The sequence below is a fragment of the Anastrepha obliqua genome, chromosome 2, assembly GCF_027943255.1.
Source record: "Anastrepha obliqua isolate idAnaObli1 chromosome 2, idAnaObli1_1.0, whole genome shotgun sequence".
NCBI lineage: Eukaryota > Metazoa > Arthropoda > Insecta > Diptera > Tephritidae > Anastrepha > Anastrepha obliqua.
This window is the reverse complement of record NC_072893.1, coordinates 100236413-100251352: the sequence shown is the minus strand read 5'-3', so window position 1 is coordinate 100251352 and position 14940 is coordinate 100236413. Positions and strand designations below refer to the sequence as shown.

At 36.5% G+C, this 14940-nt stretch overlaps 1 protein-coding gene across 1 annotated transcript in view; it reads right to left on the bottom strand.

The window, feature by feature from the left end:
* The window catches only part of LOC129237421 (autophagy-related protein 9A), a 61491-nt gene extending 49598 nt beyond the window's left edge, over positions 1–11893 (bottom strand). Inside the window, exons 1-2 of the mRNA XM_054872167.1 lie at positions 11742–11893; positions 5488–5625 (exon numbers count right to left, since the gene is read on the bottom strand). Coding sequence (XP_054728142.1) covers positions 5488–5623 — 136 coding nt within the window. The 5' untranslated portion in view covers positions 5624–5625; positions 11742–11893. The remainder of the gene's footprint in view (positions 1–5487; positions 5626–11741) is intronic.
* Between the last annotated feature and the right edge of the window lie 3047 nt (positions 11894–14940).

Genomic DNA, 14940 nt, shown 5'->3' with positions numbered 1-14940 from the left:
AGCATTGAAATGTTGCAGTTTTTCATCCACTGTTGTGAATAACCGACACATATTCCAATTAAGCTCGGCAGCCTCCTTATTTAAGAGATCATGCTGAATAAGCTTAAAGCCTCTAAAAAATATCTCCTTTACTTGATTGTGTCTGTTGAACTGGATGTTGTAAGATAAGAATATCAACTCGTGGTCGGAAACTCCAGCCATAGGAAGCTGATCAATATGACTGACGTAATCTCTGTCACTGACGCAAAATACATCCAAAAGACTTGGTTTGCAAATCAAGAGGACACCTCAAACTTCAATTAAGCTGAATGCCCAGTAGCTAAAATGAGTTGTTTTTGAGTAATGAATTTTTGAGTAAAAAACCTGTTTCGCACTTTTTGTTTTTTGCAAAATAAAAATTTTTTAACTACTTCTTTGCAATTGTTTCTACATGAAGTCGCTCGTGTAAGTAATTACGATCATTTTGAACCCAGACTTATTAAAATCGGTTCATTTTTGACTAAGTTATGGGCATTTAAAAAAATTTTTTTCTTATATAATTAAAAAATCGAGTTTGAGCCGAAAAACAAAATTGCCGATAACTCTTGAAAAAATTTTTTTCGGGCGAACAAAAAAATAACATCAGGTTGGGGTCGAGCTCTAACAAACACTTGCCCACGAACAGAGAAAACTGACGTTAGACGATTTTGCTTTTTATACTGCATAGCCAAACGCATTAGTTCGCGATTTTTTCTTGTAAGACATTCGTGGATAAATAGCTTCCCTTCAATACTGAGGCCGACATCGCTAAGAGAAAGTGCTCGTCTCTTATCTTTGCAGAATTTAGCTACAGCTTTCAGCAGTTGAGAGCGATCTGCAGCAGAGCTCAATTTGATTATAATTGGAGCTACGCTTTTATTGTTTGGGCGTCTACTTGTGTTTCTGCGTATATATAAATTTATCTTTTTTAACACAGATTTTATACTTGTAACTTTGCAGGTAATCTCGTTAAAAAATCAAATGTATGATTAGCGGACGTGACGAAATAAAAGTGGTTTTTCCTTGTTAAGAGTTTCCACTATTTGTTTTATTTATTACTTCAGTGTAGGTTTACAAGTGGCACATATAGATTCCAATCCGATGCATGGTCAAAATACATATATGTATATATGACACAAATCCATGGGAATAGTTAAGTTAAAAATATAAATAATTAAGTACCAGTTATAAAATAACATAAAATTATTCTATGGCTTACAACGACCTTTTTCAATTTTTTACTACATTTTCAGAAAGGGGATAAACTTATTCCCTTTTTTCCCTTGCTTCCAAATTGCATCAATGGATTAAGTAGCATCCGAAATCAGTTGTCAAACTTTACTTAACCTTGTATAATTGAATCATGCTTTCAGACGATATTTTACTTATGTGGTCTGGGAAAACATAAAACAAAAACTGAAATTTGTATACAATCACCAATAGATGAAGCGGTTTGATGTGAAAAAGATAGTTCGCGGTGTGCGTAGTTTTACACATATGAGATATTTATATGTGCCATTCCCACAAGAATCTACGTACCGAAATGACTTCACTTTTATCGAACCAAGGGCTATTATATCAGTTATCTAATCGTTTAAATCGGTAAACTCCACTTATTAGAATACTATCTCTAGTAGTACATTTGTTCTATTATTTTTAGTAAATAAAATTTACTTCTATTGTATTATTACTAAAACTCATACTTTTTTTTAAGTACAGCAAGTTGCGTTATACGAAAGCTGCTACTTACAGGGTGCGCCATATATCGTTTGCTTTTTGAACCACCTATTTTTTTGAGAATGGTAACACAAATGACATGTCAAATGTGTTCATAATGTACTTAAAGGTTTGACATTTACGAAATGGGACGTTATACGCTTGAACAAAATTGGGAAATATTGAAAACCTATTTCCAAAGTTGTGAGTCTTCTTCTTCTTCCGCGGTTACAGTAAATGGCAAGCGTTACCGTGACATGCTCAACGAGTGGTTTCCAAAAATTGAAGAGGATGACATGGACGACATTTGGTTTCAACAGGACGGTGCAACTTGTCACACTGCCAAAGTTACACTCGAACTTTTGGCTACCGTTTTTGAAAACCGAATAATCAGCCGAAATTCCGATATCAATTAGCCGCCTCGGAGCTGTGATTTAAGCCCGTTGGACAATTTTTTGTGAGGAGCCATTAAGGACAAATGCTATGCGAACCATCCAGAGACGATTGATGCTTTAAAACACGAAATCGAAGTTGCCATTCATGAAGTTGGAGTCCAAACAATCGAAAATGTGCTTAAAAATTGGGTTGATCGAATGGCATAATGTAAAGCCAGTCGTGGCAGTCATTTGAACGATATTATTTTTCATTCATAAATGACAATGTTCAATCTTCAAAATAAAAAAAAAGTTTGAAAAAATATTGATTCGTTTTCTTTTTATAGCCGATTCAAAAAGCAAATTTTGCATGGCCCACCCAATATATGTTAGTTGAATTGGTTATTATTATTTTCTTAAGTTAGGTTGGTTGGTATAAGTTAAAACTGAATTTAGTGCATATTATTAGTTGTTGGTAATTTTAAATGCGAGTCCCATTGGAATATGGACGCGTTCGAATATGAATCTACACTTTCCGTCACTGAAATCTCCAAGACGACTTTGGTGCAATTTTGTGGCATACCTGCTAAATCGATTTTGGCAATTTTCCAGAAAAAGTTACACCAATAAGTTACTTAGCTTATACGGAGCAGCAGCTAATAGCATACCCCAATCCGTTATCTGAGCGGATAACCTAAGATACATAAACGAAACCCATTCATATTTACTCAGGTAAAGTAATAGTTTTAGACTACCGCTGCTTAGAAAATATATTCTCTAAAGGATTAAAATGTTTTAACAAGAGACCAACTCAAATAAAAAATTCTGTTAACATAAACACTTTCAAGAGGCTAATATAATATTTAATCAGTGTACAACGTTGTTGATTAGATATAACTAGGCCCTTCCTTTCCAAGCGGTGGGAATCTGCATTTCATTAACTATTATAAACTATAAATTACGCTGTAAAAACTTAAAAATTGTAAACTATAATTTGTTTTATTTTACACATACTTATATCTATGTAGGAATATATTCAGCTTCTATGCAAAATATGGTCGGTTGAAGGCATGCCTACCGATTGGAATTTAAGTGTGCTACCGCGGGATTAGTCTTCTAATTATCGCCTATAAGGTTCTAGCGAACCAACTGATTGGACCTTATCAGTGTGGCTTTAGTTCTGGAAAGTCTACCATGGACCAAATATTCACAATATGCCAAATCTTGGAAAAGACCCATGAAAGGAGAATCAACACACACCATCTTTTCGTCGATTTCAAAGCTGCATTCGACAGGTAGAAAAGGAGTTTCCTGTAAGCCGCGATGTCTGAATTTGGTATCCCAGCAAAACTAATACGGCTATGCAAGATGACGTTGCTCAACACAAGCAGCGCCGTCAGAATTGGGAAGGACCTCTCCGAGCCGTTTGATACCAAACGAGGTTTCCGACAGGGTGACTCGCTGCCGTGTGACTTCTTTAACTTGATGAGCATCGAACGAGCCGCAGAACTTAATCGCTCAGGTACAATATTTTATACGAGCATACAATTGTTGGCGTATGCCGATGATATTGACATTATCAGCCTTAACAACCGCGCTGTTAGTTCTGCCTTCTCCAAACTGGATAAAGAGGCAAAACGAATGGGTCTGGTTGTGAACGAGGACAAAACGAAGTACCTCCTGTCTTCAAACAAACAGTCGGCGCAATGGCGTATCGGCACCCACGTCACTGTTGACAGTTACAATTTCGAGGTTGTAAAAGAGTGCGTTTATTTAGCAACCAGCATTAACACCTATAACAATGTCAGCCTTGAAATCCAACGTAGAATCTCTCTTGCCAACAAGTGCTACTTTGAACTAAGTAGGCAATTGAGTAATAAAGCCCTCTCTCGACGAATAAAACTAACACTCTACAAGACTCTCATCATGCCCGTTCTAACGTATGGCGCAGAAGCGTGGACGATGTCAACATCCAATGAAGCGACGTTTGGAGTGTATGAGAGAAAGATTCTGCATAAGATTTTTGGACCTTTGCACGTTGGCAACGGCGAATATCGCAGGCGATGGAACGATGAACTGTATGAGCTTTACGACGACATAGACATAGCGCAGCGAATAAGGATCCAGCGGCTACGGTGGTAGGGTCATATCGTCCGAATGGATACAAACGCTCCGGCTCTGAAAATATTTGATGCGGTACCAGCTGATGGTAGCAGAGGAAGAGGAAGGCCTCCTTTGCGTTGGAAAGATCAGGTGGAGAAGGAGTTGGCTTCACTTGGTGTGTTCAATTGGCGCCGGTTAGCAAGAGAAAGAAACGACTGGCGCGCTTTGTTAAACTGGGCCAAAATCGCGTAAGCAGTTATCGCGCCAATTAAGAAAAAGAAGAAGAAAAAATATTTGTGCAAAAATAACTGATTTACTATTATCCAGTAAAATTAATCATCATTATTTGTTATTGTGGGGAAGTTCGCTATTTTTCTGTCAATTGCTGTGCATAGTCACTAGTCTATTACAACAAGCATCGCTAGAGCTAAAATATTTTAAGAAAATATAATAGATAGTCAATTAAAAATTCTTTGTACGGCTTGCTAGATAAGCAGAACACATTTGAATACTGCCCTTCACACTTTTAGAAACCGAACAGAGTTTCCAATTAACTGTAAAATAAAGTTAGATTAGAGATTCGATAAAATTTCGGAGTTTAAAAGTCACGACTTTCGCTTTGAACATTTATTCAGCATGGTATACTACTGATACATTTGTATATTGGGGGGTTCACGGTTGTCGAGTGTAGACAGAGACCGCATCAGTCAACTCATGTAGATGTCTTCTGACGTGCCTAGGAGATGGCCAGCAAACGCATGCTCCCTAACTGGAAGCATGAATTCCTCACTAAGCAGGTGTTAAATGAGGGGCATCTGGAGACATCCCGTAGACGTTCTCATTGCAGTATTTTGGAGGATCTGGAGCTTCGTCTGCATATATCACTAGTAGAGTAGATAGGCGATGCATAATTTTGAACCGCCAACAAGGCTTCTTTGCCTTTACTCAAAGTGCTATCAGCTAGCGACTTGAGGACTTGAGTGACTCCCTTTGGTGGTTGAGGAAGTTTCGAAATATTGAAAATATATGGAGTTGAGAACAAGGAAAAAAGGACGCCATCCTGCGCCTACCTTTGCTTTGTCCTCCTCTGTTGAGAGATTTGATCTCGAAAGACTATTGACGAGTTTCGATCTCGCAGCCATGGATAAATTGAAGACCTTGATGATATAAGCTATTGCCGTAGGACTTGGGCTTTTCAATATCAGCGTCAACATGTTGAAAGATAGTGCTTCTAATATATAATGCAAAAATACTTAATATTAAACATTCGTCTTACCTTTATTGGTTTCGGGTACATCATGTATCATGATTGCACTATCTCCTGGAGTGTCGTCGTGAAACTCTTCACCTTCCTTTCGGAAAGGATTACCTTCATTTAAGGACTGGTAATTTGTATCGGTAGTCGAACCCATTTCTGAAAATACATTATAAAAAAAATGGTGTTAAGATGTTAATTTTAGTATAAATAACACCAAACATCTTCGCGCACGCTCCTACAACTAGAAAACCTGGAACGGATAACTTATGCATCCACACATCTGCAGGTTGCCGAGCTGTCATTTGAAGGTTTTGAAAGTGGTTGGATCTATTACTCCTATATCTTTTTGCATAAAATATTTCGTACATTTCCGAGTGCTACTGGAGTGGCATCTTTCTGTTCGTTAGTTTGAACAAGATTAAACAAGTACGGAGGTGCTAAAATCGGTTCGAGCCACAAACCAATGAAAATTGTAGCTTGTAACATAAGACGGACGGACGGGAAGCAATACTCGTATGTTTTATAAGATCGTTATAGCCATAACACGTTTGCCCAAAAATACGCCTATTTGAGACATTTTTTTTCGTCGTACTTCTATTTTTGAGTTCATCATTTCCACCACATGTGAGCATTATTGCTTCATTTTTAACAAATGGACGGCACACATCGACTCCTCTCATCAATGTTCGTACATATTTGTATGTCAATTTATGCCGTGAAGCACTTCTCTCTAATATCGGACAATAAGTCCAGTTAACTTTTATTTATTTTATTTAATACCTCTGTCCCATTTATTTTATACCTATGTCCATTGACATTAAGTATGTTGTTTAACAATTTGGTCAAGATTAATGGCCAGTGTCAAAAGCGATAAAATTAAAATAAACGAAATAATATACAATAATACAATACAAGTTTCACTTTACATGATTACATTTTACAACTATTTTTAATTATTTTTTTACATATTTATGGTTTTTTAGCATTTATCATACTAGGTCGCCTTTAAACGCCTCTTGGCGTTTCTTTCCCTTTCAAGAAGTTTGTTGATTGCATTACTGTGTGTGTGTATTTTTTCAAAGTGCCTTGTTGTTATCTTTTTGATTTCTTCGTCTACTCTTGCTATATTAAAAGTCCTGTGGATGTCATAATTTTTCGTGTTCCTGTCAGACATGGTCAAAATTCGAAGAATCTTAGATTGCTGTCGTTTGATTTTTTTATATGAGTTTTTTTAGCCGTTCCCCACACCTGTAGTCCATATAGCCAGATTGGTTTAATCATAGTTTTGTACACTAACAGCACAGTATCGATTGTTTTCAAGGTCTGATTGGATTTTATTTGTAATTCTATGAATCTGTTGAATAGTCGAATGTTTTTTTCTAAATCCAAATTGATGATCCGGTATTATACGTTTTTGGTCTAAAAATTGGCTTATTCGATCATGCAGTAATTTTTCAGCAATTTTAGATATTGTCGGTAATAAGCTTATTGGTCTATATGACACGGTAGTTGGATCTTTACCCGGTTTTGGCAATGCAATAATCTCTGCCACTTTCCAGAGCTTCGGAAAGTATTGTAAGCGAAACATTGCATTAAAAACGTTTCGCAAAAATATATATGCCTTGGTTGGTAGCTCCGCTAATGCTTTTTCTGTTATCAAGTCATCATATCCGGGTGCTTTTTTATGTTTTATTCCCTTTTTGATGCAAGCTATTATTTCGTGTGTATTCGTCCATTTTATTTTTGTAAAGTCATAATGGTAGTTATTTTGGTTGTCAATTTTCTTTTCTTCGTCATTTGATAGAACCTCTTCAAAGTATTTTGCTAAAGTTTTCGCTTTTTCCTCTCTTGTAACGGCCCATGAATTGTCCTCTTTCTTTAGTGGTGGCTGATTTTTTATTTGGGGTTTTAATGTTTTAGTACATTTCCAAAGACAGTAGTTTGTATCTTTATTGGGAGTCAGGTTCTTCAAATAGTTTTCGATTTCTTTGTTATTTCTTTTGTTTAAAGTATCCTTAAGAATTTTTGTGGCTAAGTTTAGTTTTCTCTTGTCGTCAGGTGATCTAGTTTTTTGCCATCTTTTTCTTAACTTTTGTTTTTCAATAATTTGCTTCTTTATATAAATGTCAGTTGCTGCTGAATTTCTTCTATTTGCTTGCTTTGGTGCCGATTTGATCCCTGCTTCGAGGACTACATCGTTGAAATGGATAATGGCACGTTCAATGTCAAGTTGCGTTTTTAATATCACATTTGGTATAAGTTGATCGTCAATATGGTGGCGGAATTTTTCCCAGTTGGTTCTGTCATTAAGAAGCGAAAAGATGTATCTATAGATTTTATATAACTTATATATTCAAGTAATATCGGCGAGTGGTCAGAAGAAAGTCCATAGCACGACTGAATTGTCAATTGGTTATAGCTTATGTTTTTGGTTATCCGGAAATCGACCAAGTCTGGTATATTCTTTACGTCAGTTGGCCAATAGGTAAGTTCTCCGGTACTTATAAATCTTCAATTGTTTTTGTTAATTGCGTTAATTAGAATACGCGCCTTTTTATTGGTGAGTCTGTGAGCCTTTTTGTGGGGTGAGTCTTGAGCCCCAGTCAATGTGTTTTGCATTGAGATGTCTAGCTGCAATAAATCTATTGTTAAGCGTTCTTATGTATTTGTCATATTGATCTGAGTTTATTATATGTCTAGGTGTACAGTAAATGGAAGAGATAGATACTGGTCCATTTTTGTCATATATTTGCAATGTCGTGGATTGAAGATGAGGCGTCGAATACTGGAGTTGGTCTATCTGAGTTATGCTTGATTTAATAATTATAGCTGTCCCTCCATGGGCTCTTCCATCAGGATGGTTTGTCACATACATTTTATAATTAGGAAATTTCAGAAAACTTTTGTCAGTGAAATGTGTTTCTGCAATCAATGCTATGTCAAATTATTTTTCATCTAAAAATTGTTTTAGTTCTAAATATTATAGTTCTGTGTTAGTCCATTTGCATTCCAAATTAGAGTTTTATCACTTTTGTTCATTCATATTCGTTAAAAGCATTGTAATTATATTCATCATATTTGTCATTTGGTTGACTAGGGATTTAACCATGTCTTTAAGCTCTTCAATATATCATTGTTTTTTTTTTTTAGATTCGTTGGTCAGTTCCTGCTCTTCTTTATGTTCCCTTGAAGAAGAATTATGTTGTTTAAGACTGTTGTTATTGGCGTATTATTTTTATTTGTATTTAATGTTGGTTCTTTTTTACGCAGAGGTTGAAATCTTCGGACTTTAAGTGCTTTATAAATTTTTCATCCTTTGTAGTTGGCAGTATGGTTACCTCCGCATAAGACGCATTTAACTTCCTTTATTTGGTTTTTGCATTCTATTGATAGATGTCTACCAGCGCATTTCACGCATACTGGTGCACTGGCATTTCGTGCACTGTGAAATAATGCTCTTATGGTGAGGTGCCTCAAAGATGACTATGCAGTTCATTAGCTTGTTTATATTGTAAATGTCTTTGTTGTTATCACTTGCTTGTAGTTCGATGAAAAATAATGGTAGTGGTTTTTTTGTTGTTCTTTGTATTATACTAGTAATGTTAAGTACTTTTTCGTTTAGACCTTTTTTAATTTCTTCTTGGTCTGTAGAGTGGTGCATATTAGGTAAGACTACTTTAAATCCTCTTTCACTTTTTGGTCTAAATGTATACAATTTCGTTCCTTTTTCTTTTAACATATGGTGTAATTGGTTATATATTTGCAAATTTTCTGCTTGAATGCGAGCTTCATTATTTGCTAAAACTTTTAGAGTGAAGCTGTTATTTGCAACTTCATTTAAAGCACTCTTTAAGGTTTTTATACATTCTACGCCTTGAACATATATTGGCGGAGGCTTATTATTTTTTTCTTTTTCATCTTTATTTACATTTACATTTTGTGACGATGGATGTTTAATTTGCCCACTGTTTGCAGTTTGAGCAAATTCTTCTTCATCATGCACATCTAAAACTGCAAATTTGTTTGCAGAAGAAGTTCCACTCAGCCAGTAATTTGGCAGTTTGCTTTGACACAGGGTTGATGTTGCTTTAATTTTTTTGTTACTGGCAGTCGACGTTGAGACCTTTGTAGGTGAGTTTCGAACCCTTTTAAACGCAACTTGCTTTTTTGGGGCAGCTGATTGCGTAGAGGCAGACAAAAGGGTCGCTACCATTAGTTCTGTTGATGCAGTTGTTGTTGTACCATTTGAAGAGACAGCTGAACAAGTAGTTGTTGATGAATTTATTGTGGTAGCTCTGACCCACAGTAAGGACCCTGTCGGAATAATGTCCTGTTTAGGGATGAAAGTAAGTTCGAGGTATTTGGGCAGAAAAAACCGGTTGAAGTCTGAAGAACCAAAAATAAAGAGTATGCCGACCAAAATTTAATAACCACAGTTAAGCACGGTTGGGGTTCGGTGATGGTGTGGAGATGTATGGCGACAAGCGGAGTTGGCAATTTGGGTTTTATTGAAAGTACCATGAACAAAACAGATTATCTGAATATTTTACAAAATAATTTTCTAACCAGTGTGCAGAAATTATACTTGCAGGGATCTTGGATCTTTCAACAAGATAATGATCCCAAGCACATAGCAAAAATAGTAAAAGAATGGCTGCTTTATCGTACTTCTAAGACATTGGATCATCCTCCACAGTCACCGGACTTAAACCCTATTGAACATTTGGGGAGCATTTAGACCACCAAATCCGGAAAAGGACAATCACCAATATGGATATGCTGTAACTCGTTATAAAGGAAGAGTGGGACAAAATTTCATCTGACGTGACAAAAAAACTAGTTGAGTCGATGCCCCGAAGACTGTCTTCCGTTATCAAAGCAAAAGGCAAATCAACAAAATACTAAATCGATATCATTTTTGTAAAATATACATATCTCTGTACACTTTATTTTGACGCGTGAAATATGCACTAAATTTTGTTTTTGTCTTACAACTTTTGTTGTTGTAATTTTTTATTTTTTGTTTTTTTTGTTGTTTTCTAATAATTAGTAGAGAATCAAATACTAATTTAAAAAACATGAAATTAAAATATGTGACCTGGTCTACGAAAAGGTACCTTACGTGCGAAAACAAGTTTTCGATAAAACAGCAGTTAAAGTTTAAACTTTTCAGTCTTTTTCGTATTTGTACTTGTCTTTTTTTTTACTTTTAACAAACTTTTAAACAAATTTTGACTTTCTGGTTATCACCATTTTAAAGAGCCTTTCACACACTATTCGAATCAACAAAAAAGTGAAAAATGATTTTTTGACACGTAAGGTACCTTTTCATAGACCAGGTCACATATATTGTTTTGTTATAAAAGAGAAATAAAATCCATATTATAACAAAATGCTTTGTACACTTTATTTTGACGCTCACAGTATTTTGAAGAATAAAACAATCATTTAAAACTAGTCATTACTAGTTACATATATTGTTAAAGTCTAATCTAAATCGATGTTGGATTTTTTTTTACATATTGGTATCGTTTGCGGGAACAAGTTCATATCAAGCAAGCCCATAAACTATTCATCCAAAGGATGTTTTAAAATGACGTAACATTTGAAATTGCGCGCCATTTTATAGTTAGCGTTTGCGCATCTGGGGCATTTTAGTACTTGTCTTACCCTTCGACTGTATTTCTACCAGCAACTGTTGTTAGCGAAGGCCTACAACCATATTTTAAATAATAAATGTACATATGTATGTGTATCCTTAGGTATGAAAGCAAAATTATAAAAAATTGTACACTATTCATTCAAATGTATAAGTGTATTTTTCACTAATAAAACAAAGTAGAACGTTTTAAATTTTACTTTTCAATAAAATATATATTGTATGGAGTAGAAATAGTTATATTCGAAGCACGACGTTATGGACAGACAATAAGAAAATTTGTCTAAATAGTAAATAGTAACACACAAGGACACAAATAACATGTGTCGCCATATACTAACTAATCTAGAATACGTAGACCTGTCCCCTTCCTGTTGTAATATTTATTACATTTTTATTTTTATAATGCAGGAAACTTTCTGAGATGTCTTTTTCTTACGAAATTGAGCAACTAAACAATGACGGTGCCCCTTCCTCTAGCATTTTACTAACGTAAAAAGTTTGATCACTGTTCTTTAAAAGTCCGCAAAAAATTTAATTGTAACAAAATTTGTGAAGCTACATGTAGTATATATTTACTATTCACCATCATTAAAACATTTTAATTACTCACCAATGATTATATTTACAAAATAGTCGCAACTACGCCACTAAAGCAACTAATAATTACACAATTCCAATTTCATATAGAACAAAATATTTACGACTTAAGCAATTAAATTCGTAATATAAATAACTCATCTACGGACAACCAATATGTTTATACAAATTATGATTACGTACAGCTGATTCTATAAAGTTACCATATCGTAAATAAATCGACTACAAAATAATTATGTACTTAAAACCAATTTACACAGTGATTTTTCAACCCGCGAAAAGTCATATATATCGAACTTGACGGAAATGTTTGAGGGAAGTTAATCGAGGAGTCATTATGTCATTGCTTTGACGCTTTCATCGTATTCATATTTTCATCATGTAAATTGGATCATACAAACATTTCATATAAAATATAACATAACAAGCAGTTTCAATAAGATATATCCGGACAAGTCAATGATAAGCCTTATATGCGCTGTTTTTACTTTTTGCTTTTTCGAAACGTGTTCGTTGTGTAGCAATTATTAAAAAAAGCATTTACTTAGTTAAATTCCAAATCGTATGTTATACAGACCATCTGCAACCATGAATAGCTATAGGCATAAGATCATCTGGACGTGTTGCAAACGTTATGCAACAATGTTATTGCACGGATCACAAGATGACTTCGACATGTGAAGTTAAAGTTCGCAGTTCATATTACAGATAACCCGACAGGTACGTTAAGACTTAGGGCCTACGGTCGCCGACCATGACATAACGGGGCAGCCGTATATCAAATACAAGGATGATAGAAAAATTGGTTGCCTCTTCCGACTGCTCAGTGTCGTCGAAGCCCATCAATAAAGGACTAAACGGAGTCACTTGTTTGTGAAGAAGAAGCAATAGAAACTAACAAACACAAAAAGTTATACGCTCACACACACACTTTCTCACTACGGTGTCTTTCCCATAAACATGTAAAAAAACTGCATTTGGACGCAACAGTTCGTCTTAATTAGATTGTTTAGTTCAAATCTCACAAATCACAATATTACCAAGACATTCACTAAATTTTCACAAATATGTAAGTTCTCCTCCTTTCGCTTGTTTTGTATTCGTAAGGGACTTGACGTTAGACTTGTCAAAATCGCGAGATGTAAAGTAAATGTTTTGGGAAGACACCACCTACAGTATTCCATTAGTCTCGATTCTACAGCATATGTTAGAACACTAGTAACTATCGATATCGGTACATCGACGTGCTAGAAAAGCTGGGAAAACTCGTTATGTTTGCAAATTTATGGTGCTCACACACACCGACGTCCTGTAGTCCATGCCTGTTGCCCGTGAGATACAAAAAATTGAGGAAAACTTGAGCCTATCGAAAACTTTAGCAATCGTTTGTTGACATATTTACACCATGCATCGGTATGTGTTTGGTTGTCTCGACACAATGTTGCCTTTCATATCTTTGCATTCGCACTGGGAGTATTCGATGTGGTACCAGCTAGTGGTAGCAGAGGAAGAGGAAGGCCTCCTCTGCGTTGGAAAGATCAGGTGGATAAAAACTTGGCTTCACTTGGTGTGTCTGTCGCCGGTTGTTGAACTCGGTCAAAATCGGGCAAGCGATTATCGCGCCAATTAAGAAGAAGAAGATTAACACTGATAACAATGTCCCCCTCGCAATCCAACATAGAATCTCTCTTGCAAACAAGTGCTACTTTGGATTAAGTAGGCAATTGAGTAATAAAGTCCTCTTTCGACAACAAAACCAACACTCTACAAGGCTCTTATCATGACCGTCCTAACGTATGGCGGAGAAGCGTGGACGATGACAACATCTGATCTAGCGACGCTTGGAGTATTTGAGAGAAAGATTCTGCATAAGATTTTTGGACCTTTGCACGTTGGCAACGGCGAATATCGCAGGCGATGGAACGATGAACTGTATGAGTTTTACGACGACATAGACATAGCGCAGCGAATAAAGATCCAGCGGCTACGCTGCCCGGGGTCATATCGTCCGAATGGATACAAACGCTCCGACCGTCAAAGTATTCGATGCGGTACCAGCTGGTGGTAGCAGAGGAAGAGGGCGGCCTCCTCTGCGTTGGAAAGATCAAGGAGAGAAGGACTTGGCTTCACTTGGTGTGTCCAATTGGTGCCGGTTAGCACAAGAAAGAAACGACTGACGAGCTTTGTTAAACTGGGCCAAAATCGCATAAGCGGTTATCGCGCCAGTTAAGAAGAAGAAGAAGAACGTGTAGATTTTTGCCTTCATTTTCGTTGGTCTATGAGTTTTTCCAAGATGTTATGGGATTTATTTATTTGTTGTTCCTTATTTTAATTATAGCTGTTGAGGTTGCTGTTGCATATATTATACTGTCATTGAAGTATACGATTACAGAGTCTATTTTTTTCACTATGTAGGGGGACTTTAATGCTAAGGCTTTGCGCCGTAGTTTCACAAAAATAGCCACGATTCGTATAATTATCGTAAAATGTATGTATTTTGTAGTTTAGGATTAGCACTTTAAGCTAAGGTGTGGGGCACACTCTCGGAAGACGAGCTGCTGGCTTCTAGCTAGGACACAGTGATCAAGCCCAGAACGTCGACTTCTCACCATAGCACTCCACTTCTGAAACCCAGCCGTCTACAGTCTAATAACTCAACAAATGCAATCGTCTTCTCCGGCCACCTCTGGTAGGGGTGCCAAAAAGGAAAATAAAAAATGCTCTGAGTCGCTGCTCAAAGCGCGCTAGAGATAGCTAAGAATGAATTGGCCGGTAGACCACATGATCGCTATGCAGGGGACAAGGTGAGATATGAGGCCGTAGTTTCGGAGTACGAAACCATGGCCGCTAGGAAAACTTCCGACCTCCAATCACTTAAAATCCTCAGAACCAACTAAAACTTCCGACCTCCAATCATTAAAAATCCTCAGAACAAACAAGCGGCTAAGCGTGATCGATCACAAGATATGAGCGGGCGCGCTGCCAAAAAATAAAGAAATTCTCGACTCAGGGAGTTGAGGGCCATACAACAAGTGCGGTGGTTGCGGCTAAGAGGATTGCTTATAGCGAGGTGGCCAGGGATCACCTCCAAGTTACCCTCTTAGACGTAAAATCCAATAGTGATAGGGAGGTGGTGGCCAATTGGGGTTCCATCGAGAGACGGCTGTCAGAAATGATCGTCGAATACCTCATGGCAAACCAAGGACAAGTAC